The sequence below is a fragment of the Pristiophorus japonicus genome, chromosome 8 (genome assembly GCF_044704955.1).
Source record: "Pristiophorus japonicus isolate sPriJap1 chromosome 8, sPriJap1.hap1, whole genome shotgun sequence".
Lineage (NCBI taxonomy): Eukaryota > Metazoa > Chordata > Chondrichthyes > Pristiophoridae > Pristiophorus > Pristiophorus japonicus.
This window is the reverse complement of record NC_091984.1, coordinates 233,735,208-233,761,462: the sequence shown is the minus strand read 5'-3', so window position 1 is coordinate 233,761,462 and position 26,255 is coordinate 233,735,208. Positions and strand designations below refer to the sequence as shown.

Sequence of the window (26,255 nt, the reverse complement as noted above, 5' to 3'; positions counted from 1 at the left end):
CACAGCAAGCTCCCACAAACAGCAACGTGATAATGACCAGATAATCTATTTTTTGTTATGTTGATTGAGGGATAAATATAGGCCCCAGGACACCGGGGAGAACTCCCCTGCTCTTCTTCAAAATAGTGCCATGGGATCTTTTATATCCACCTGAGAGGGCAGACGAGGCCTCGGTTTAACGTCTCATCTGAAAGACAGCACCTCCGACAGTGCAGCACTCCCTCAGCACTGCCCCTCCGACAGTGCAGCGCTCCCTCGGTACTGCCCCTCCGACAGTGCGGCACTCCCTCGGTACTGCCCCTCCGACAGTGCGGCACTCCCTCAGCACTGCCCCTCCGACAGTGCAGCGCTCCCTCAGTACTGCCCCTCCGACAGTGCAGCGCTCCCTCAGTACTGCCCCTCCGACAGTGCAGCACTTCCTCAGCACTGTACTGGGAGTGTCAGCCTGGATTTATGTGCTCAAGTGTCTGGAATGGGACACAACATCCTCTTATCACAGTGTCATTCTTCTGAGCAACACATGTTCACGATGCTTCACTACCATCAAAATGCTCAGCCGATCAAATGAATTGATTCCCGATGGTGGTTAATTTAAACGTGTGTGTGCCTGCTGTTTGTCACCATGGTGCATCCCATTCCCCTTCTTCCAGAGAGGTGTTTGTGGAGCGCAACTACCCATCGGAGTGAACTCCCGCTGACGAGACAGGGACAACTGCATCTCTGGGACACGTTCCTGGAAACATGTTGGCATTTGATGTCTTCCGGCGTCAGCTGCTGGTGACCTCGCTCAAGGCCGTGAGCCCCCCTTGCTGTGGAGATGGCATCACCCGGCCTGCCTGCCTTCTGGTTGCAGCGCAGGGCTGGGAGTTGGAAAGCAGTTGCTGTCATTGGGTGAGAGAGAGAGGAAGCCTCCATGTCACTGCGTGCTCTGATCTGCGGGTGAGCGGTCCTTACGGCAGCAGTGGGATTCCCGTGCCTCGTTTGGCTGAGCTCACCGGCTCTGCTGCTCAGTGCGGTGGAGACACTGCATTGGCAGCTGCCTGGTGAAAGGCTGTGCTGCTGATGGCCCTGGATTTGCCACTCAACCCCCACCCCCCCACAGCTGACTGCATATTCTGCATTCTGTGCCTCAGCATCCCACACATGTGGCTTTACAGTTGCCACCATATGTTGGATACTTTGTTTTACGTTCGTAGGATGTGGGCGTCGTGACGAGGCCCGACCCCATCCCTAATTGCCCCTCGAGAAGGTGGTGGTGAGCCGCCGGCTTGAACTGCTGCAGTCCGTGTGGTGAAGGTGCTCCCACAGTGCTGTTGGGGAGGGAGTTCCAGCATTTTGACCCAGTGACGATGAAAGAACGATGAGATATTTCCAAGTCAGGATGGTGTGTGACTTGGAGGGGAACGTGGAGGTGGTGATGGTGTTCCCAGGCACCTGCTGCCCTTGTCCTTCCAGGTGTTGGAGGTCGCGGGTTTGGGAGGTGCTGTGGAAGAAGCCTTGGCGAGTTGCTGCAGTGCATCTTGTAGATGGTACACACTGCAGCCACGGTGCGCCGGTGGTGGAGGGAGTGGATGTTTAAGGTTGTGGATGAGGTGCCGATCAAGCGACCTGCTTTGTCCTGGATGTTGTCGAGCTCCTTGAGTGTTGTTGGAGCTGCACTCATCCACTTCTGTGCATTCCTCCAGTGACTCCAACAACTATTTGTGCTAAGAAAGCATCTTTTAAAAAAAAATAATAGGGCTATGGAAATTTGGCTCAGTGTCTCGCCCGCTGGGGAATTAGGTAACCTCCCTCTTTGGCCAATGGCTTCGACCTGTTGCTACTTTTGCCCATCCATGTTCTGCTCATCACTCCCCGTGCTGCTCTCATGCTGAGTATCAAAGTCCTCCGGAGGTTGATCTGGACAGATAGTTTTGTTGCCTAAATACATACTGTGGGTGTGTAGACAGTTTATGTAGTAGATATTTAGTCACTACAGTCACAACAATTTGGTGGGACTTTGAGTTTTGAAAGAAAGTCGTCGACAAACGTTATGTTTCAGCTAAACAAATTTTATTTCCCAAAGTAGAATTAAAGTTCAAACGATTTCCCAAAGTAGAAATAAAGTACAAACAATGTATAAAATAGCACATAAGCCTCACTACTTGTGCCCGTATTACCCGTTAACAGAGGTGATCAGTCTCTGCCACTGGTGTCCTGCATTAAGCTCCTAGCTTAAGGTCCGGCTTCTCTCGAGGGCGGGTCCTAGGTTCTCTCTGCTTCTGTGAGATTTCCCTTCCTGGTTTATACTCTGCTATAATCTGATTACCCATTTGTCTGTGCCCTGGTGATTGGGTTATTCTAGTTACAATCTGTCCCATTCCTTGATTACATTTTGTCTGTATACCTTATTATTAGTATATTCTAGTTACCGGTAATGCTAAGGAAGCATGACTAATCAAATTTCAATTGGTAATTCATTTTATGTTCAAGGCACCTTAACCTTACCCTCGGGGACCTTTCCATTTAATGTTGCCATAGCCTGCATATTTCTACAATTTAGATGCAGTGATGGGGTGCACTTCTAAAGCTTTGTGAGCGCCTGTATGATTGGGGAGTCCTGTGAGGGGCATGTACCCGAAGTTTGAGAAGTTTCTGCAAAGATGTAAAACTGTAAGTATTACAAGAAAGAAGTGAGGTGATGGTGGCCTGAGCTGGCATAGGCAAACACAAGGCACGGAGGAGCGGGTTTTGAAAGCTTGAGTGAAGATGGTAGAATATAGTGTGTAGTCCGAATCCTTGGGCTACTAAGTCTGGCTGGGGCTTGCCCGTCCTTTGGTGGTATTGAATGCTGAGGGCCTGCTCCTCGAAAGGGGTGAGGTCCTTGAAAGAAGTTCCCCACTGAGGGAGTGTTACACTGTCGGAGGTGCCGTCTTTCAGATGAGCCATTAAACCGAGGCCCCGTCTGCTCTCAGGTGGACGCAAATGATCCCATGGCCACTATGTGAAGGCAAGGGAGCTGTCCCCCGTGTCCTGGTCAATATTTCATCATCATAAGCAGTCCCTCGGAATTGAGGAAGACTTGCTTCCACTCTTAAAATGAGTTCTTAGGTGGCTGAACAGTCCAATACGAGAACCACAGTCTCTGTCACAGGTGGCGCAGATAGTCTCGGCGATGAGACTCGAGGTGCTCAGCGCCCTCCCAGATGCACTTCCTCCACTTGGGGCGGTCTTGGGCCAGGGACTCCCAGGTGTCGGTGGGGATGTTGCACTTTATCAGGGAGGCTTTGGGGGTGTACTTGTAACGTTTCCTCTGCCCACCTGTGGCTTGTTTGCCGTGAAGGAGCTCCGAGTAGAGCGCTTGCTTTGGGAGTCTCGTTTCTGGCATATGAACAATGTGGCCCTGCCCAGCGCGTCAATATTTAGCCTTCAACCAGCATCACCAAAAACAAATCTAGATTATCTGGTCATTTATATCATTGATGATTGTGGGAGCTTGCTGTGTGCAAATTGGCCGCTGCGTTTCCCTGCAATACAACAGTGACTACACTTCAAAAAGTACTTCCTTGGCTGGAAAGTGTATTGGGGACACCCTGAGGCCATGAAAGGTGCTTGTATAAATGCTAGTCCTTTCCTTTATAGTTTTATAACTGCTGTTTTAATAACAGAAGGCAGTTTGTTATCAACATTTCTTGGTTAAAAAAAGAGCAGGGTTTAATGATTGCGCAATTTTTGGAGGCTTATGAGCTGCAGAGACTGAATGCTTCGAGGGTGACGTAATGTACCATTCCAGCATTAGATATAGTGAAAAATTGGAATTGTCCTGCCAAAATTCTTGCAGTATTTCTGGTAAACGGTACAAAGTCAAATGCTTTGCCAACATAATGTTTGCATTTTATTTGTTGCAAAACTGACTGACTTTGTCGGGCCAGAGACAGCGTGCAGATAAAATAACTTCAGTTTGGAGTTTTAGGTTTTCTTCCTTTCTTTCCAAAAGTACTGACTGTTGTTGGCATCCTTCCAATAGCTCGCCCAAGAAGCTATTCCTCATCTGTGACCTTAGCTAGAGTGTTGTCTGGTGTCAGCTGTGGCTCAGAGGGCAGTACCCCACCCTTGCCTCTGAGTCAGAAGGTTGGGGGGGGGGGGTGGTTCAGGCCCCATTCTGGAGACTTGAGCACAAAAGGAGGTGCTGAGGGAGTGCTGTAGTGTCGGAGGTGTCGTCTTTCGGATGAGACGTTAAACCGAGGCCCCGTCTGTTCTCTCAGTTGGGTATAAAAGCTCCCACGGCACTATTTCTAAGAAGAGCAGGGGAGTTCGCCCCGGTGTCCTGGCCAATATTTACCCCTCAATCAACATCGCAAACAGCTTATCTGGACATTATCACATTGCTGTTTGTGGGATCTTGCTCTGTGCAAATTGGCTGCCGTGTTTCCCACATTGCAACAGTGACTACTGTGGGGTGTTTGTTTTTCACTGTATTCTGATTCTCAGACCTCGGAACTTATAGTGGGAAAGGACGTCACATGGCACAAAATTTAGGCTTAACCCAGTGTCACTTTTATTACGCAACAAAAACTGACTAAAACTACAGGACTAGACTTCTGAGAGAAATCGACTTAAGACATACAATCACCACCCCGGTTGTAGGTTCGTGGTCGTTGATTCGTCTTCTGTTCGTTCTCTGCAGTGTATTCCCATTCCTGTCCTTCTGTTTTTCTGTTTGTCCTTCTTCGTCGTCTTGTGTTTCTGTGTTCGTATATTTATATCCATAGTATGAATAAGTTTCCCGCTGGGCCGGGGTCCGATTAATCCGTCTGGATCGATGCAGTGATTTGTTTAACTGGCTGTGGTGATAAGTTTGAATGGCTACTAATTTGCACACGGAGTCGACAGTGCAAGAGGTAAGTCCTTATCCTTAATGCCCTGTTATCCAAAAATGTGCATTTCGTAGAGTCCTTTGTAGTCCTCGTTTCTTGTAAACTTGCAGTCTCTGGGGTGAACTGTTTTACCCCCTGCTGCCAATCAATTCCGAGGCTCCTCTGATAGATCGTATCAATCTCTTTGTCTGTATGTATAACCAAGTTTAGTCTTTGACCACAGAGATTATTCTCAGTGGGTGATGTCATCATTTGCCTCAGGCTGGGGTCTTTCCCCTCCCAGGTAGTCCAAAAGATTTTACTTTGAAACAGTTTGTTCGTGGCCTCTTCCTGTGCCTTGATCCAAAAAAGGTGTACCCTTAGACTACACTTCAAAAAGTACTTCATTGGCTGTAAAGGGCATCCTGAGGTGGTGAAATGTGCTATAGAAATGTAAGTCTTTTATTCGACTATGGAGGACACCAAAGCTGAGTCCAGTGCTGTTTCGGCCTGACCTGCACACGCACGTGCTTCTAGTAGCAGTCATTGATCACAATCAGAAATGGAGCACTCGCTGATTTCCCTCCCCAGTCCCGATTATTGCCTCCTAATTATTGCCTCTGTTAAGAGCAGTTAACTCGGCACCGAGCAGCAATCAAATGGGGGAATGTGTGAGATTTAGTACTGCAGCATGCACCTAACCATCCAGCGAGAATGGCCTTGTGACCCACTTGAGGCTGACATTCAGTCTTGGCAGCAAATTTCAAAATGGAACGGGTCCAAAAGTGTAAGACAAAACCATTTATCTCTTTAAAGTGTGCACAATGTGAGAGACACTGGCGAGGGAATTAAAACTTGAAGGCAATCTCGAGTTTCAGATTAATAAGGGACAGATACACATCCCGACCCATCTGTTACTGATCCTCCCGGCATTCTTTTCACGAAAAATGTGTGGCATTGTGTTGGGCAGAGTTAACTCCATCAGAGAGGCCACGTGTGCAGCATGAGAGCTGCTGCAGGCACGGGGCACAAAGGCGGAACATTTTAGCCAAATTGTCTCCTCTTGACGTATGCAGTCAACAGAGCTGTGCATTTTAGAAAATCAAGGGGCACAAAGAACTTGTGCAATACTATTTTATGGAGGATGGAGAGTTCTCTGCTGTAAACTAATAGACCATGAAGGCATGTGTCGCTTGCAAAGTTAAAAGGAGAAACTGATTTATTTTTAAAGAAAGCCCATGTATAACAATACGAGATGTCAGCCAGAGGACTGCAGCCAGTATTTCAATCTCAGCGTTCAGCTGACAGATTGCCCGAACTTCGCTGTTGCAGCTTGCGTTGTCACCAGACCCCCTCAATTTGGTTTGCTGCCCTGTAATCTAATGCTCGTCATCCCAAACTCCTTGCTATAATCGGCAAAATAAGGAAGAGCATTACTATCAGAATTAAAATGCCTCTTGCGTTGGCTAGCAAAAGTTTTTTAAAGCTGTACGCAAATTATATTCATCCCTGTTGCTGTGTCACAAATTAGTCTCTCTGATGCGTTTAACTGTGATCAGTAACTTTAGATCCAGTGATGATGTAGTTGACAGATAAATAAACTGAATTCTGTATTTGTCACGGTCTCGAGAAAAAGCTGTGACCTTCCTATAAATAGAAATAAACAGGACAAGTGGATTTGCCCAACCTTAACCATGATGTGTGACAAAGTAAAGGTGCAGCACTGCACGAACCAATCTGTGAATGATGTAATAAATATGTAGAGAAGATTGGCTTCTCTCCAATTGATTGTGCCGTGTCGATATAAAGGTCATAGGTCATTGCACAGCTGCATTGTGGGACCACAAGCAGAAGGAACGTCTGCAAGCTGAGGGTTTGTCAGAGCAGGCACGTGCGAGCTAAAAGCTGTCTTGAGGAGTCAAGGCATGTTTAGGCAGAAATGTAACATTCTACAAATGAATTTTAGTTTTAGTTATCGGAGGGGCTGAAGAAAACAAATGGACGGATGTCTTTCTAAAGAGACCGTAACCATGTTGAGAATTATCATGCTGGGTTGGACACAATAGAAACCAGAGTCTGTTTCTTATTGCCTTTTATTGATTAGCAATTCATCCCAGAAATCATGTTAACAGCATAGATGAAGCCAAAGTTACTTTACAATTGACCTGCAGTTTATTTTTTTTAAGTTAGAGATTTATGATTCTGCACTGTTTCAAACCCCTTGTGTTGGCGATTAGTCATGGGACTTAAATCTAAATGTTATAGACTATGGGCTCAATGTTCCCCAATGCCGTTTTTTGGCATATTGCTAGAGTTACTCCTGTTTTTTTTTTGGCCCCGACTACTCCAAAAAAATAAGTAGCAAGTTTCCCCATTCTATTTTTTGAAATTGCCGCCGTGCAGCCTGCCCTTTAGCTTCGGGGATACGGGAGTGGAGCCTAATGTCTGCGCCGAAAAAACTATGCCACCCACCTCTGTGCATGCGCGAAAAAAAGGGACGTTTTTTACATGACTGCTATGGGCGTGCATGCCCAGTACACCTCCCGGTCTGCATTCAGCCATTTTTAAAGAGCTAGTTGTGTGTGAGAACTTTAATTCTCAGTGGAAAAATCGGAGCTGCAATACAAGATGCAACGCGGCTCAAGGACCAAGAATTTCTCTCAGGATGAAGTGGGGGCACTGGTTACTATAATTGAGGCCAGATGGCACGAGCTGGACACCAGCAGAGGTCACATAAAAGTTTCACCAAAAGAAATGAAGAAACGCTGGAACCAACTTGAAGAAGATTACTGTGCAATGTGACCACCCCGAGGTCTGGAGGTCAGTGCAAAAAGAAGTGGCAGGACCTTGGTCAAGTAGTTCGTGTAAGTAATATTTTCATTTATTCACTGGAATTGCAAATGTGACCATCTGTATATGTCCCACCCAGCAGAAAGACACCCTCTCTAAAAAGTTATATTTTCATCTTTGCAGAGGAAGGTGGCGCACAACAAAAGGGAAAGAAATCGAACAGGAGGAGGCCCAGCAAATCTGAACCCACTTGACACATTTGGATGACCGGGTCGCTGCTTTGATGGGTCCTGCCTGGAGAAATGCAACCACCACTGCACAAGCTGGGCCCACACTCAAGGGAGAGGGTAAGTCCTGCAAATTCCACAGTCTGGCTTTGCTAAATGTTAAGTACTGCGCGGGCTAGCCATGCTTCGGTTCATGGGGATATCTCTTGTCAGCCACACTTCGGTTGATGCAATGTGCTATCATTCCTCTTGGTTCTTTAAATCAGCCTGCTGCCTGCACTGTGTGAGCCTACTCATGCCACCCACCCTGCCCCCTCCTCTGCTGATAACCATTTGTTCTGTTATATTTTGCAGAACTTGAGGCCAACCCTGACGATGCAGAAGATGATTCAGACGAGGACGAGCCTGAAGAGGAGAACATCTTCCAATCCCACCTTCCAGACCAAGAGCATGGGGGAGGGGGGGAGGGAGAGGTGATGGATGAAGCCCCCACTCTTGTACTCACTCTGGAGGAGGTGCGGGTGCCAGCCCCTTTCCTGAGTGGTACGAGTGTTGGGAGATTCCATAATTTCCCACTGTCCGAGGCTGGGGATCCCAGTGGGGTGCAGCGAGGCACACCCAGAGCCCCACCGTCCGAGGCTGCGGGTCCCAGTGGGATGCAGTAAGGCATACCCAGGGTGAGGAGGGAAAGGAGAGCTCAATAGCGCTCTCCTGAGGTGCAGGATCTAACAGATGTAGTTCAGATGATGGCAATGAGTGGGGAGAGCATTGACCTTACACGATCACTCCTGGACACCATCAGTGGGGTGGGTGATGAAGTATCGGAACTGTCGGGGAAAAGTAACAACACTCTCACGAGAAATGGGAACACTGTCCGGGAAAATGAGGGAGGGAATGTCCCAGGTAGCTGAGACACTGTCAGGGCACATGAGGGAGGGAATGTCACAGGTAGCTGAGACACTGTCAGGGCACATGAGGGAGGGGATGTTGCAGGTAGTTGACGCTGTCAGGACACATGAGGGAGGGAATGTTGGAGTTAGCTGCTGCAATAAGGGAACGCGCCCAGACCCCGCGGCCATTGACAGAATCAACTGCCATTCCCACTCCAATCCCCAGACCAGCCTCTGAAGAGGCCCAAGCCGGGCCTGCCCCCCAATCAAGAAGTGCGTATTACCCGAGATGTTTGAAAGAATAAGCTTGGTACCAACCCGAAAAACACTGCGCCACTGCCTGCAGACCAAGCGCAGCAGGCGGTCTTAGAATAAGATGGAGGAGAGATGGGTGCAGCCTTTCTTTGCTGCTGTTGTAACTGTTCTCTAATTAAAAGTTTTTTGTAAGCTATGTAAATTTACAAGTTTAAAAGTTTATGTGAACTTAAAGGTTGTAAGTGATCTTAACTGAAAACTTTAAAGTTTGATACAAGAATATTTTTTATTAAAGTTAAGTACAAACAAGTGTTAACATTTTGAATAAAATTTATTTTAAATTATAACTGAATCATTTCCATTATTTGTTCCATTATTAACGCAACTTTTTGAACAAAAGAATAATTTCCATCATTTGTTCCATTAACACAACACAACATTACGGAACAGGTCCAAACATTAAACATGGGCCATACAATATACATTAACGATTTAGATGAGTGTAATATCTCCAAGTTTGCAGATGACACTAAGCTGGGTGGCGGTGTGAGCTGTGAGGAGGATGCTAAGAGGCTGCAGGGTGACTTGCACAGGTTAGGTGAGTGGGTAAATGCATGGCAGATGCAGTATAATGTGGATAAATGTGAGGTTATCCACTTTGGTGGCAAAAACACGAAGGCAGAATATTATCTGAATGGCAGCAGATTAGGAAAAGGGGGAGTGCAACGAGACCTGGGTGTCATGGTTCATCAGTCATTGAAAGTTGGCATGCAGGTACAGCAGGCGGTGAAGAAGGCAAATGGTATGTTGGCCTTCATAGGGTTTGAGTATAGGAGCAGGGAGGTCTTACTGCAATTGTATAGGATCTTGGTGAGGCCTCACCTGGAATATTGTGTTCAGTTTTGGTCTCCTAATCTGAGGAAGGACATTCATGCTATTGAGGGAGTGCAGCGAAGATTCACCAGACTGATTCCCGGGATGGCAGGACTGACATATGGGGAGAGACTGGATCGACTGGGCCTGTATTCACTGTAGTTTAGAAGGATGAGAGGGGATCTCATAGAAACATAACATTCTGACGGGACTGGACATGTTAGATGCAGGAAGAATGTTCCCAATGTTGGGGAAGTCCAGTACCAGGGGATATAGTCTAAGGATAAGGGGTAAGCCATTTAGGACTGAGATGAGGAGAAACTTCTTCACTTAGAGAGTTGTTAACCTGTGGAATTCTCTACCGCAGAGAGTTGTTGATGCCAGTTCATTGGATATATTCAAGAGGGAGTTAGATATGGTCCTTACGGCTAAAGGGATCAAGGGGTATGGAGAGAAAGCAGGAAAGGGGTACTGAGGGAATGATCAGCCATGACCTTATTGAATGGTGGTGCAGGCTGGAAGGGCCGAATGGCCTACTCCTGCACCTATTTTCTATGTTTCTATGGAATATTTGCCGCTGAGCCTTCAGGCAGTAAAGTGTTCATGGATGAGCTGCTGGCGCAAGGCTCGAGCAATCGTTAAAGGGGCACGACGGCCCACCTTCCTCTGCCGTCGTGCTTCGGGTTCAGGTAATTGCATGGCTTCCTCGTCCTCCTCCATCTCCTCCTCCTCGTCATCTGTATCTTCCTCCTCCTCATCAGCCGCTCTCACCTCAGGTGGGTCTTCTACTACCAGCTGCTGCAGCCTCATGATGGCCACGTGTGAAGCAGCACGCAACAGTGAACTGACCGACAATCTCAGGGGCATATTGCAAGTAGCCTCCGGAATGGTCCAGGCATCGGAAATGCTGTTTCAAGATGCCAATGCTCCTCTCTATTATGTTGTGCGTCGCAATGTGCAACATGTTGCATTCCCGGTCAGCTTCCGTCTGGATTACGTGTAGGGGTGTCATGAGCCAAATGGCGAGGCCGTAACCTTTGTCTCCCCGTAGTCAGCTCTGCCCTTCTGACTGCTGCTGAAACATGGCAGATATAGCGCTCTCGCATAGAATGAACGCATCATGGGTGCTCCCAGGGTATCTCGCATCAAGTGCCATGATGCGATGCATGTCGCCACACACGGGTTGCACATTAACGATCTGCAAGCCTTTTCTATTCCTGTACATCTCGGAATCCTCAAGGTGCTCGCAAGGCGATGTGGGTACAATCAATGCAGCCTTGTACCTTTGGGAAGCCAGCAATCCTGGAGAAGCCCACAGCCCTTTCACGCATTGCCTGGGCAGTTGTGGGGAATGTTATGTAGTCATTGCTCCGGGCATATAGTGCAGCAGTCACCTGCTGAATGCAGATATGTGTTGCATGTTGAGAAATGGCGCACACATCCCCAGTTGTGGCCTGAAACGATCCAGATGCATAGAATGAAAGTGCAGCTGTAACCTTCACTTCAACTGACAAAAAGAGAAAAGCATTAGTGTTGAAGTGTCAGATGCTGGGGATTCAAAAGTTAGGAGAAGAGGCTGAGGCTAAAAATAGGGAAGTCTCAGAACTCAGAGAGCAGCTAACAGCAGTGAGTAGAGAATTGGCGATTTCAAGCATTTGGGGTAGACAGGACTGTTCTAACGCTGAATCAGCATCTTGATGATGAACAGAACCATAATCAAGATCTAGAGAAAGGAATATCTAAGCTGCAGCAAATGGTGGTATTAGGTTGCCCAGCAGAGACAGCAATTGATAAAGCCGGGTGGTATTCGGAGGATTCCCCGGGTCTGAGAGTTGAAAAGGGGATTAAGGGACAGGGAGAATGCCTACCGTTCTCTTCCGCAGCTCCTTTGTCTTCTCTGACTTCGGAGCCTCGAACCCGTGTGGTTTGCGTGGCAACGTTGAGTACGGAGGCGGACCAGTTAGATGCCTCTTCGGTTCCTCAGACACTTAACACCCCGCAACATTACACACGACCTTCCGGTAATGCAAAGAGTGGGGGAAGCCCACTTGGGCAGACAAGGCGAGAGCAGGATTATGATTCCTCTACTCCCTATGGAGCTCGTGAAGGGAACACTACCTTAAGTGGTTTTGGGGATTCCTGGTATGAGCGAGGAGGGGTAAAGCTACAGGACATGAGAGCTATCCTTGGTGAACTGGGACCTGTACCCCTTCAGGATCTTAATAAGTTTGCCCAATGGTGGTGTCATATTCTGGGATGGTAACAGTCAGGGAACATATCAGAGAAACCGAGGGTTCACATGGTTCTGCGAGCTTTAGGGAATCACCGGGGAAAGGTAGTAGGTTTTGAAACAACTTCCAGGGCTCTGCTTGGTAGAATAATAGCTGCAATCTTTGGTACTCACTCAGGGCCATAGTTAATAAAGCGGCTTGCATTATTACCGGGGGAAGGACCCAGGGAAGCTGGGGAATGTATATTCCAGTTGTGTAAAGGTTTGGGAAGTAATTGGATTGATATCGGTCATTACGGGGATGGTACACATAGAGAGATAATTTTGACTCTCCTACCCACTTCAGTAGTTCTGGAAGTAGATGCCTGGGGCGGGGGCAATAGTTTTGATAAATGGTTGGCAAGGGTAGAAAGCTTGTATCAGAGAGCTGCAGGAATTTCAATCATGGCAGTGAGACAGAGGTTACAGCGATGGAAGGCAGAAGAAGGGCCTGAGTGGATGAATCCCGCGAAGAGTCACATAAAAGGAACAGGACCAGGTGGTACCTAGATCCCGACCCGTCAGTTGATAGAGGACAGGGATAGACTGGCTAAATAATTGAAAAAGTTAAAAGAAAAGCTGAAGGATCAGGAAAGAAGCTAGAGTCACAGACAGGACTGATGCCTGGGTTCAGTTGCTGAGGTCGGGGGTAGATTCTGCAGGTGAGGGAGGATTCCTTTCGGGATGCCGTGCCTCAACCACACGTCGTTTCTTTCGGACCTTTACTTCAGGATAGGGGTGGCCATACCCTTATCAAGGCATGTGTGGGAGGGCAGCGGGTAATGGACACAGGGCTACCGGACAAATGAAGGTTGAGGTGCTCCTGGAGGAAGGGGATTCCCCTCTTCAGAGACAGTACCTCAACATCCCAGATGCATGAGGAGCAGTTACTGAACTGTGAGAGATGAAAGCAATGCGAAAAGCTTGCTCAGAAGCATTTAAAGTTTCTGTAGGAATGGGCTGTCTCAGAACGGATGCGATGTTCAGTGAAAGGCTCAAATGTGGGAGTTATAAACATGATCTCAAAGGATGCGAAATAGAAGTTGGAGTGTTGCAGATGTTGAGAGGAAATGACAGTAGTTCCGAAGAGTGAACTGAGAGAAGGGCTGGGTCTCTCGACTGACTATTCAGCATTTCCGTCATCCGTTACTCTGTATGTTGTTACAATTCTCCCACAAAGCAGAGGAAATTGTTAAAACCTGTGCAGAGGGCAACAGACTTGGTCGACGATTGCGAGTTTACACTTCTAAATGTAAACCGCATGGAATTCAGTCGAAAACATCAAAAATTGAAAGTTGACTTTTAAGTGAAATCGGATATGGTGATCACAGACCAACGGACTTTAAAATGGCATCCTGAGAATCGGGATCTGCAGCAACCCTTCTTTGACCGTAATCGTGCTGCTGGTTGGAAGAAGGAAATGCGGAAATGGAATACAAGATAAAACAACTACAGGGTTTGAATCAAGAAATTGTGGACATTAACCATCACACTGCGGAAAGTGAGAACATTTGCACAACTTTGGAAAATGTTACCCAGATAAGGCCTGCAGAGAGAAGTGGGGGAATGTGGGACACAAGCCGGCATTTCTGAACGCTTTGCTTTGGCTGCGGGCTGGAAATATCGAAAGGGTAAAAGTTGGAAGATTCAAGATTGGATCGGAAGAGGCTGCTGAACGATGTGCATTTCAGCCTTTAAAATGCTGAGTATTCGAGTGTAACTTATTACTATGTGAATAATCATTTGATGATGACATCTGTATGATAAACGATTCAGAAAGCAGTTAAACGTGATTTCAGGGCAATGCCATTTTTGATTCTACATTGTCTGCATGTTAATTGTCTAAATGTACTATGCAAAGAAATAAGGGTTCAAAGGCTTTTTAGGTATAAGAGATGGAACTGGTTTTTGTCACACACACACACTGGACACCAGACACACTGGAAACTCAGAAGGTGTGTCACAAGCTGCCACGGAACTCGGAGCAAGCTAGAGCTGCTTTTGTGGAGTATCTCAGTAACTTCCATACTGGGTTGTTTAGTATGAATGTCTAAATAAAAGACCCAATCCTGCCTTTACTACAACTGAGTGTGTGTGTAATCAACGTTTAAAGCAACAAAGCGAAAAGAGCGAGATAGCCTTACAACACACATCACGGGGAAAATTGAGCCCCACATTTATGTCAGTTCAAAAAGAATCAGAAATTGATTTTTTTTTCAATGCAGAAGGGGGAAACATTTTGCTTAAATAAAGATGCTTTTTGTGACACTCTAATAAAGGATCTGTTGTGGGTGGTAATATTTTGGAAAGTCTGAAATATCAAAATTTGAAAAAAAAAGATTTTGTGCGTGGGTGGCCAAGAGCTATACTGGATATTCCATGTTTGGAGGCGGTTTGTGATCTTGTGATGAACACCAGGGTTCACAGTAATTAGTACATTCAAGGCCACATTTATTGTGGAAAAGGATCATTGAAGACAGCTGATTTATGCTGCGCATTCATTGACGCATTGTTTCTTAAAAACAACAGCTGTTTTTACAAAAAAGCATCTGAGATCCTTGGCTTTATTAATCGAGGCATCGAGTACAAAAGTAAGGAAGTTTTGCTAAACCTTTATAAAGCACTGGTTAGGCCTCAGGTGTGTGGAGTATTGTGATCAATTCACTTTAGGAAGGATTTCAAGACATTGGAGAGGGTGCTGAAGAGATCTGTTAGAATGGTACCGGGGGTGAGGGACTGAAGAAGCTGGACTTGTTCTCCGAGCAGAGAAGGTTAAGTGGAGATTTAACAGAGGTGTTCAAAACCATGAATACTTTTGATTGAGTAAATTAGGAGAAACTCGGGGGTCGGTAACCAGAAGACACCGACTTAAGGCAAAAGAATCCAAGGTGAAATTTTACCCAGCGAGTTATGATCTGGAACACGCTGCCTGAAAGGGTGTTGGAAGCAGATTCAGTGGTAACTTTCAAAAGGGAACTGGATAAATACTTGAAGGGAAAACATTTGCTGGGCTTTGGGGAAAGAGCGGGGGGGGAGTGGGACTGATTGGATCGCTCTCTCACAAAGCCGACACAGGAACACTGGGCCGAATGGCCTCTTTCTGTGCGGTATCAATCAATGAAATATGTTCAGGGCTTTTCATTTTAGGGGAGATGAACTTTATAATTTGTCCAAGCGCGTTTCATTCAGAAATAAATCTGTGTGAATGAAGAGGTGAATTTTGATGCAGATTGGAAATTAAAGGGATCCTAAAATACTTATTATCTTTTCAGTTTGCAAGTCTTTTTGTTGCATTTTCCCAGAATTTATATGTGGCAAATTCTAAACTTGAACCGAAGGGCCTGATTGAACGCTTGTCCTGTTGCTGTTTATGTCACTATGATTCAGACAATCTAATGAGTTGCGTTGTGTCATGGTGTCAAAGATGTTAGTGAAAAACCAGCGATCAGGATTTCTACGTGTTTGAACAGGCCCGTCTGTAACCAAGTTATGTGTCTTTTAACTACTGCTTTACATTATGCGCTGAATAGCGACTGCCCAGTGTGTTTTATTGGGGGGAGACGCAGCAGGGAAAAGGATGGGAAATGATGTGCAACCTAATCTTACTCCACTTCCATGAGAAAAGCTAAAAAGCTAGTTCTTGGATGTTACTATTTTGGGTGGCAGCTGAATTCCTGAAATACTATTTCATGGGATTTGGGCAAATGAACACTTGAAGGGAAAACATTGTTTTGTTCAGAAAATCCCTACAAAAGTTACACTCCAACCGAATCATCCCTGAGGGAAAAAACATTTGAAGGAATGAAGCTGTCATGTTGAAGTCTTGTCAGTTTATAAAAGCAATATTAGGACAGACATTTTGCATTTCTTCATAGATTTTTTTTTTTCTTTACCACAGATGAAGGAAGGATGGAAGCTATTTTGTTGAGACTGAAGCAACTTGCTCCTGTTGACCTCCGCAAAGAAATTCTCGGCGCTGGCCTGAGCTGTGGGCCCATAACTGCAACAACCCGCTCCATTTTTGAGAAAAAGTTAGCCCAGGCTTTGTTGGCGAGCCAGGAAGGGGGAGAAGCCGATAGCCAGGCTGCATTGACTGGTGATTCAGCAAACACCGGAGACAGCGGTGCTTTGTCAGACTCACCAAAAGACGTAGATGTGAGTGACTTACAGAGCAGCACGGAGCAGGCGTCGGGAGGGTCAGCTGCCTCCCCTTCACTTTATTATGGCGTCTGTCCAGTCTGGGATGACATACTGTCCAGGAATGGTAAGTCTCTAAATATTATAGTTATGCCACATGTAAATTTATCAGAATGACTTCTCTTTTTAGACAGTTCCCCCGGAGTCGAGGATGAAGTGCCTCCACACTAAAATGAGCTCTAAGGTGACTGGTGAGCCCAATGCGGGATCTGCAGACTCTGTCACAGCTGGGGCGATGTTGGTGTTGTCCATGAGGGACCTGACATTCCGGGTCCCGAACTTAATTTTAAAGGGTGGAAGATGCCCGTGCGTGACTTCTTTTAACGTGGGGTGGCCATTGCACACCAGTTACCACACGAATTTGACAGAGCAAGGTCTTGGTCCAATGTCAAGGGGATGCAAGGCGATTGGAATCTAGGCTCTGCTGCATGGGCCTAGCACACATGCACATGTAACATAAGAGCATAAGAAATAGGAGCAGGAGTCGGCCATTTGGCCCCTCGAGCCTGCTCCGCCATTTAATAAGATCATGGCTGATCTGATCATGAAACCTGCCATGGAGGTGGTTCTTACCCCGGGGTGATTCAGCTGTACGCAGTATAAACTACACACACATCGCCGGTTCCTGTCGTTCTCTCCCATTTGTTGGTTCTTCTCGAACATATCATCACTGACCTAACATGCTGTTTATAAATGACTTTTATGCTTGAACATGCTCATTGAGTATGGCCAAACAAAAAAAACAAAATTGAGCAGTGCATTTGTGTTCTCTCCTTATTTTGGGAGCCAGGGTATGAGCGTGGCAAATATCTGCTTTCATCGTCTGCTCCTTCTCACCGATTCTTTATCTCTGGTTCGTGAAATCTGTTCGTATTGTTCGTAATTTATCTGATGGTTTACATATAGACACCTGTGTGCACATTTACATGTACATTACATGAGGTTTTTTTGTGTGTGAGACTTGACAGGGTAGATGCAGAGAGGATGTTTCCCCTTGTGGGCAAATCTAGAACTAGGGGGCATAGTTTCAGAATAAGGGGCTGCTCATTTAGAAATGAGATGAGGAGGGATTTCTTCTGAGGGTGGTGAATCTTTGGAATTCTCTGCCCCAGAGAGCTGTGGAGGCTGGGTCATTGAATATATTTAAGGTGGAGTTAGACAGATTTTTGAACGATAAGGGAGTCGAGGGTTATGGGGAGAGGGCAGGGAAGTGGAGTTGAGGCCCAGATCAGATCAGCCATGATCTTATTGAATGGCGGAGCAGGCTCGAGGGGCCAAATGGCCGACTCCTGCTCCTATTTCTTATGTTCTTACACTGGTATAGGGCAGAAGAGTATCAATAAGATAGGGAGGAACTAGCAGTCGAGACACATATGAAGCATTTGGAGGTATATTCAGTAAAGCAGCAATTAAAAGGCACCAATCCCATTAAACAGCAATAACAAATTCAATTGCTCTGCACTGCTGCTCATCATTATAATAATAAAATTCAATATTTTAACATGCCAATCCAGTGTTTTGTAATCTATACCTGCGCTGATAACCCAGCTGATGGCACAATTAATTTATTTGGTCATCCATTTTTGAAGAACTTCAGTGCAACATTACTTGCAACTGATGGGGCATTTCAGCCTTGCTGAATGTTTTAATTTGACTTGTGATCAAAGTGGTGAGACTGACTTGAACCAAGGAATACTCACTCACTTCATGCCACTAGTTCAAGTCTGGTTCAATCCTGTTTGATTACATGCTCTGCTTAACACTGCAACTCTGGCACCCTGCAAGAGGAAAGTAAATTGCACAAAAGAAGACCTTGCAGATAAAAGGGCAGGAAGAAAAGAGACCACCAACAAAGAACAAAGAGAAAAGTAACTGGAGGAAGCAAATATTTTCAAAAACACGTCAAGGTGGCAAAGATGTTTTTCATGAATTGTTTGGAGGACAGCTGTAACGTTTTGCAGCTAATCTGTTGTGTCCCTTTAAGGTCACTGTTCATGGACCCCCTGAAGGCATGGCTGGCACTTAGCACTGATCAACGCCAGTGAGATAGGACACACTCAAACAGTTTCCCCATCTATACTGGAAGTAAGGGAATCCAAGGATATGGAGATCGGGCGGGAAAGTGGAGTTGAGGTCAAAGATCAGCCGCGATATTAAATGGCAGAGCCATATGGCCCACTCCTGCTCCTAATTCTACATTCTACATTTTTATTCCCCTTTTAATGCAATACAGATGGTTTGATGCACAATTAGACAGGAATTCTTAGAATAAGCCTCCCTTTTTAAAATTTGAGCATGAGAACGTAAGAAATAGGAGCAGGAGTAAGCCATTTGGCCCCCTGAGCCTGCTCCACCATTCAATAAGATCATGGCTGATCTGATCTTGGCCTCAACTCCACTTTCCCACCCGCTCCCCATTACCCTTGACTCCCCTATCATTCAAAAATCTGTCTGTTTCCACCTTAAATATATTCAATGACCCAGTCTCCACAGCTCTCTGGGGCAGAGAATTCCAAAGACCCTCTGAACAAATAAATTCCTCCTCATCTCTGTTTTAAAAGGGCGACCCATTATTCTTAAACTATGCCCCCTAGTAAACATTTATTGTTTACGTCTAATATCCTTTTGTTTTTCCATTTTTGTGGTGACTTCGGGATAAGTAGGGGGGAATTGGCATGGAGCAGGTGATCTGAGGAACCTGATCACCGAAGGGGTCTGAATTACCAAACATAGTTAAACCAACCCGATTACTGATTACTAAAGCACTTTGGGCCAAAGACTGTGCTCTGCCACCATTATAATTCTTCTCAGCTAGTTCTGTCAATTACATCTTTTTCCCCCTCATATTGTCATTCCTTCCCCCACCTCTCCAGAAGCAGGTTAATCCGGCGGGATTATTGTTCCAATACTGTTGCAATAACAATGCCGCTCCTGTGTGAGCTGAAGAGTATATAGCCAGTACACTATTTGAAGGGGGTGGCTATCACAGGTGAACCCATTCCTGTTCTATCCTTGGGTCCATACATGAATATCCAGTGGATAGCGATTAGGAGCAGCAACCTAAACCAGCATTTGTGTTTTCTCCCTCTTTAGTCAGAAACATTGAACTCAATTTTAGTGCCTAGTCTGAGATTGGATGAGTCAGCACAGGCGACTGATCAGTCCTTTGACCTTCCCCTGGTCCAGCAGCACATGTCCCCTTGGATATTATAAGTGATTTGGAATGGCCTGGCATTGGCAACAAATCCCGTTCATTTCAACCATAGTGCCATTGCTGCACAGGTCCCACAGTTACCCTTCTGTTCACACAGGCAATGGAAATGCACTGGAACAAACATCTGTCCTAGTCATTGAGAAAGGGAGAGGGAGCTTGTCAATTACACCATTTTGAAAATTAATCATAATTCAAGGTAATTGCCATTTGAAGCAGTACAGTACACTCCGGAGTTTAGAAGAATGAGAGGTAATTTAATTGAAACATGTAAGGTTCTGAGGGGGATTGACAGGGTAGATGCTGAGAGGTTGTTCCCCCTGGCTAGAGAGTCTAGAACTAGGGGGCACAGTCTCAGGATAAGGGGTCGGCCTTTAAAGGCTGAGATGAGGAGGAATTTCTTCTCTCAGAGGGTTATGAATCTTTGGAATTCTCTGCCCCAGAGGGCTGTGGAGGCTCAGTCGTTGAATATTTTCAAGGCTGAGATAGATACATTTTTTGACTAGGGGAATCGAGGGATTATGGAGATCGGGCGGGAAAGTGGAGTTGAGGTCGAAGATCAGCCATGATCTTATTAAATGGCGGAGCAGGCTCGAGGGGCTGTATGGCCTGATCCTAATTCTTGTTCGCATCTAAGTATCACACCATTTTCAGTATAACATTTAGTTGCAGCTTGAAGTGTAATACAACCTTCAAAGTCAACTTAAAAATCTTGGTGTGGTTTGACTGCAGCAGTAGGTAAGAAATGCTGTGTACTAATAAACCTATAGAAAATAAGCTGACTATGTATATAGTTTGCACAGGCAGTGGTAGAATGCCAAGATCTGTTCTGCATTACAGAGGGAGGGGGATAGATGTTGGAGTTAGAGATCCTTTCCTCTCTGACCCTGATTTTGCTCTGTGGCAGTGAGTTAGCGAAACCTTTCTCTCCGGGGAAAGGAGACAAATCTTCCCTGACACTTCTCCACATTTATTCTTCACTCCCAACTGGTGGATTTCTAACAGCTGCATAGAACCTGACTTTAAGGCCAAAGTTACAGCTTTGGTTTGAGTGTTGGGTTTATTGTGTTAGGAAACTACCTAAGCAGGATAGGTCAGCTCACTCCCTCCAACTATCGCCCCTCCCCCTGGCCCTGGAATTCCTGTTAATGAAGAGGGTTTGCTGAGGTAAAGCTTCCTCCCGTGGGTCCTTGACATTTGTCCCGGTGAATAGTGTTAGCTGCAGCTTTGACACTAGACCACAGAATTCCCCTCTGGGTGTGCCGGGAGGGTGCTGTGAGGTTTTTATAGTACCCTTCACCAACCAAGACCCGTGACTGCTCTAGGCGTGGGTCACAGTGGTTCTCTCCGAGCTTCTGAGCCGTTGGATGTGGTTCGCCCTGTGTATCTCACCACCGCTGAGTGCGGGACAGCACAGTGAGCTGGCCTTTACTCATTCGAACAGCTCTGGGAAACTAACGGAAGGATTGGTACACGGTCGTGGTTTTGTTCAGGTGAGCATGTTCATATTACGTCAGGGCAGGTCGACAGTTCTTCTGCTGGAAGTTCTCCACAGCCACCATTGTGCTATTGCCTGAAAACAAAAGGCAATTCATTCCAAGTCCTGTTTTCTGAGTTAAAGTTTCTATGACTTATAATGGTAAGTGGCCATTTATAAAACACCTACAAGCCTAACAGTGACGAACATGCAAATATTGTGACTTGTGGCTTTGCCATAGTGTGCTCAGCTTATCTTATAATGCTGAAATGTTTAGCAATCCCAAAATGGAAAATGGTTCCTCAATCCACTATCCACCATCTTGATGTCAGTGAAGATGGTTTTGGAGACGGGGAACTGTTGGTTGTTGTAATTGGTGTTTGCTGTACGCAGGCATTGGCTTGGCAAATCCCCTTTTGTGATTGCTTTCTATTTTTCCTCACCTTCCCCCCCCTCCGCCCCCCGAAACAGACAAAGTGCATGTCTATTTGGATAAGAAGGAAGCTCTTCAAGCTGTAAAGCTGATGAAAGGATCGCGATTCAAAGCTTTCACTAACCGAGAAGATGCTGAAAAGTTTGCCCGAGGTATTTGTGACTACTATCCCTCTCCAAGCAAGTCATCTGCGAGCATGTCTCCATTGAAAGCCAGTGCGCTGTGTAACCGAGGTAAATTGTTGTCTTGTTTCCTGAGCATTTCCGGACTCCTGTCCTTTTTCTAACACTTGCCACAAATTTGTTTGCCTTTCATAATTAAAAAAAAAAAATCTGTGATACTTTTCTAAAAGCAACTCTGTTATTTAGGAGAATGATTTCCACTGTTCTAACCTTAATAACTAATAAATTCACAGTGAAACCAGAAGGTGAAATTATGTTTAATAACGTCTCCGATTCTTACACTGGATTGGGTCAACCAATCTTAACCATTACTGATCAGTTTTGCACAGCATAACTTATTTTTGTATTGCGTAAATGCTACTTTGAGCACGAGTCTATTCTCTCTCATAAGCTAGTAAAATACTATTGCTAGATGTATATCCTTTATTACAGATCGCACAAGTATGATGTGAAGGAATAAAATCAATCAAATTGTTTATTTTCTAATTTTTTTTCCTCCATCACAGTCTCAGAATAAGGGGTCGGCCATAAACTTCTTCACTCAGAGGGTGGTGAATGTGAGGAATTCTCTACCCCAGAGGGCTGTGGAGGCTCAGTCGTTGAGTGTATTCAAGACAGAGATCGATAGATTGTTGGATATTAAAGGAATCAAGGGATATGGGGATAGTGCAGGAAAGTGGAGTTGCGATGGCAGATCAGCCATGATCTTCATTGAATAGGCCCAGGGGCAACATGGGTCAGCCCACACTGTGATATGTGTGCGCTAGGTCCGTGCAGGCCACTGGATAAAGGCCTGCTCTGTCAAGCCCGTGTGGTGGCTGGTGTGCAACGGTCACCACACATTAAAAAAAATCCACGCACAGGCATCTTCCACCCCTGGAGTTCAGGACTGGAATATCGCGTCCTCCATTGAAACATCAGTGAACTCATCCCTTTTGGTGTGGAAGCAAGTTATCCTCGTTCGAGGGACCGCCTATGATGATGATGAATGGCGGAGCAGGCTCGAGGGGCCGAATGTCCTACTCCTGCTCCTAATATGTTCTTATGTCCCCTTCTGAAAAACAAGTCTGCCAAGGTTCCCATTCATAAGAACATAAGAATTAGGAGCAGGAGTTGGCCATACGGCCCCTTGAGCCTGCTCCGCCATTCAATAAATTCATGGCTGATCTACTTCAACTCTGCTTTCCCAACTGATCCCCATATCCCTTGATTTCCCCCGGAGTCCAAAATCTGTAACCTCAGCCTTGAATATTCCCGGAGAGGGTATGAAAAAGATTTCAGCGTTCATTTACTCAACGTACAACAAGCTGCCCAACCAGGAAATAATTGTAGGTCTTTTATTTTCTGTCTCATTTATTTGAGTTTGGTACAGGTACAATGTTTGTACCTGGCGACCTTGGGGCCGAGACACTGCCTGCTTTCAGACTTTTCCCAATTTCGGACCTTGCTGTTGGAGCCGCCCACCGATCCCCCAATCATCGCCGATCCTCCAGTGCTCACCGATCCACCCCGCTCCTCACCGATCCTCCAGTGCTCACCGATCCACCCCGCTCCTCACCGACCCTCCGCCCGCCGACCACCAGTCCTCGCCGATTCCCATGGACCCCCGGCGCTGCGTTTTTTTTTTACCAGTTTCCTCGTCCCTCGCTGCCATCTTGGCCGCCTCAAAAATGTCAGTTTTTCGGACAATTCCGTTTTTCGGACAGCCAGATTTGAGATGTTGTACCTGTAATACTGTCCGTTGAGCCTTTCAGTAGGAGCAATGAACAAAAGTAGCCCAAGGATGTCCTTCGTGCCAGTTTTCTTGTTCATCCTTCCCCTTCCCCTCCCTCCCCACCACAGAGAGTGCGTAGTTTCCCACGGAGAGCTGTGGGGCCAAATCCTCCTCACCTCTACTCAGCTATTTGGAGAACACCATCACACTACATCGCCACGCTGTCCTATGGAATAGCACTCTTGCTTTGTCTTGTAATGCAAGCTTTTCTCATACTGAGAACTTTACAGTAACTTCAGCAGTTTTGTATAAATATGTTTGTCAGCCATGGCTCAGTGGGCAGCACTCTCGCCTCTGAGTCAGAAGGTTGTGGGTTCAAGTCCCACTCCAGAGATTTGAGCACAAGAATCTAGGCTGACACTCCCATGCAGTACTGAGGGAGTGCTGTGCTGTCTTTAATGAGACGTTCAATCGAGACCCCACCTGCTCGCTCAGGTGAACGTAAAAGATCCCACGGCACTATTTCGAAACAGAGCTGGGGAGTTCTCCCCAGTGTCCTGGCCAATATTTATCCCTCAATCGAAATCACTAAAACAGATTATCTGGTCATTATCATATTGCTGTTTGCGGGAGCTTGCTGTGTGCAGATTGGCTGCCGTGTTTCCTATATTACAACAGTGGCTACACTCCAAAAATTTGTTAATTAGCTGTCAATCGCTTTGGGACATCGGGAGAAAGTGAAAGAAAAGTTTATTTATTTTATATCCCATACACCAGTAATGAGAGGTGAGTTTTCCGTCAGGGACATGCTTTGAACATTTTAGAAACGTACTTCTTCCTCCAGTCAAAGTGAAATATTTGTTGAGGTTTTTCTGCTTATTTGCATTTTCTGTCAGATGGCACAAGTTCTCTGGATGTCGAAAGCACCAACAGGGAGCGAGCTAACAGTTACAAAAGCCCACGCTCTCAGGACTTAACATCCAAGCTGCGGAAGGCCGTTGAAAAAGGAGGCAAGGCTGCCTTTCTTGAGCTTGTGTGGAGTAATCCACGTTACCTAATCGGATCTGGAGATAACCCTACAGTTCTACAGGTTTGGAGATTATAATCACCTTGTAAAGCTGAGTCATAGACAAGACCAATTCAAAATATTTTGTTGCTCGAACTGCAGCATCATGATCAGTGGCAGCCCCGGTCACTGAGTAGTTTGAATGCTGCAGGAAATTACCTTCACTTTCATGAACAGGGAATTTATGATTTTGAGCGAGTGAGACATTGCGAGGGGCATAAATAAATAAAAAGAACCAGTTAATCCATTGGAAGCAATGGGCCCAAGTTTCCACAAGAAAAAAAACGGGCGCCCCTCCGAGCTGGACGCCCGTTTTTCGCGCCTAAAACGGCGCCTAAAAAAATCCTCGGTATTCTCCACCTACTTACAGGTCCTCTGGCCCTCGGCGCAGCCAGCATGAGCTGTGGGGGGGGGGCGGAGCCAGGTCCCGGCGCTGAAAACAGTGCCGGGACCTCTGCACATGCGCGCTACAGTCGGCACGCATGTGCAGTAGCTCCAGGCGCCGTACTGTGTGGGAGGGGCCCGAAGCACGCAGCCCCTAGCCCTCACTGGGGTTGCGTGAATGAGGCTCCTCCCACGGCCAGCTCCTGCTCCCCGCCCCCGACCAGACCCGACACCCGCTCCCCCCCCGCCGACCAGACACCCGTTCCCTCCCCCTCTCTCTCTCTCTCCCTCTCTCTCTCTCCCTCCCTCCCTCCCTCCCTCTCTCCCTCCCTCCCTCTCTCTCCCTCCCTCCCTCCCTCCCTCTCTCTCTCTCTCTCTCTCTCCCTCCCTCCCTCCCTCCCTCTCTCTCTCTCTCTCTCTCTCTCCCTCCCCCTCCCTCCCTCCCTCCCTCCCTCCCTCGCTCTCGCTCTCGCTCTCTCTCTCCCTCCCTCTCTCTCTCTCTCTCTCTCTCTCTCTCTCTCTCCCTCCCTCCCCCTCTCTCCCTCTCCCTCTCCCTCTCTCTCTCCCTCCCTCCCCCCCCCCTCTCTCTCCCTCCCTCCCCCCCCCCCTCTCTCTCTCCCCCTCCCGCTCAGCGGCACGAACGGCTGCAGAATTCTCCCTGGCTGAAGCACTTTCACACAGGTAGGAAGATGGTTTATTTAATCTTTTCTTGGCTTATAAATTTTTATTCAGGTTGGATTTATTTGTATAATATTTGTAGAAGTATAAATAAGGATTTATTGTTGAATTTAATGAGTTCCCCTCCCCCCCACCTCGTTCTGGACGCCTAATTTGTAACCTGCGCCTGATTTTTTAATGTGTAGAACAGGTTTTTCAGTTCTACAAAAATCTTCACTGGCTCCATTCTACTTTAGTTTGGAGATCATTTTCACTGTGGAAACTTTCAAATCAGGCGTCAGTGGCCGGACACCCCCCCTTTTGAAGAAAAAATTCTGTTTTAAACTAGAACTGTTCTACCTGACTAGAAGTGCAGGAAAAAAAATGTGGAGAATTGCGATTTCTAAAATAGTCCGTTCTCCACCAGTTGCTCCTAAAAATCAGGCACGAATCATGTGGAAACTTGGGCCCATTGTCCTGACATTGCATTGTGCCTGGAATTCAAAATGAATGTTGCCCGAATCTCTCAGCAATGCAACTTCAATGCATCCTGTTCCCTGCATGCAACAAAGCCCATTATAAGCTCCTGGAGCAACCCGAGAGTTGCAAGAATTGTTACCAGCGAGTTGCTGACATTGGTTTTATGGGTGATGTCAACATTTTATGGTTTGTGTGGATTTGATTGGAAGCTGGTTGTAGCTTGGGCCGGCTTGCTTTGACCCTTGTGATTCGGTATTTGCTAATAATCACCGACCTTTTACTCGCCGGTAACAATTCTTGCAACTCTCGGATTGC

At 46.4% G+C, this 26,255-nt stretch overlaps 1 protein-coding gene and 1 long non-coding RNA gene across 4 annotated transcripts in view; both read left to right on the top strand.

The window, feature by feature from the left end:
- The window catches only part of ankle2 (ankyrin repeat and LEM domain containing 2), a 63,865-nt gene that overhangs the window by 4,607 nt on the left and 33,003 nt on the right, over positions 1-26,255 (top strand). For 2 of the 3 annotated variants that reach the window (XM_070888090.1, XM_070888092.1), the window contains exons 2-4: positions 16,038-16,403; positions 21,496-21,690; positions 24,250-24,443. In XM_070888090.1, the coding sequence (XP_070744191.1) occupies positions 16,049-16,403; positions 21,496-21,690; positions 24,250-24,443 (744 nt within the window). In that variant the 5' untranslated portion in view covers positions 16,038-16,048. Of the gene's footprint in view, positions 1-4,548; positions 4,881-16,037; positions 16,404-21,495; positions 21,691-24,249; positions 24,444-26,255 lie in introns of those variants that run through there. The other variant, XM_070888091.1, reaches the window with a different exon arrangement.
- LOC139268329 (uncharacterized) lies at positions 7,545-8,269 on the top strand. The gene is made up of 3 exons (XR_011594012.1): positions 7,545-7,699; positions 7,809-7,972; positions 8,207-8,269. It is a non-coding gene; the product is annotated as an uncharacterized lncRNA (long non-coding RNA).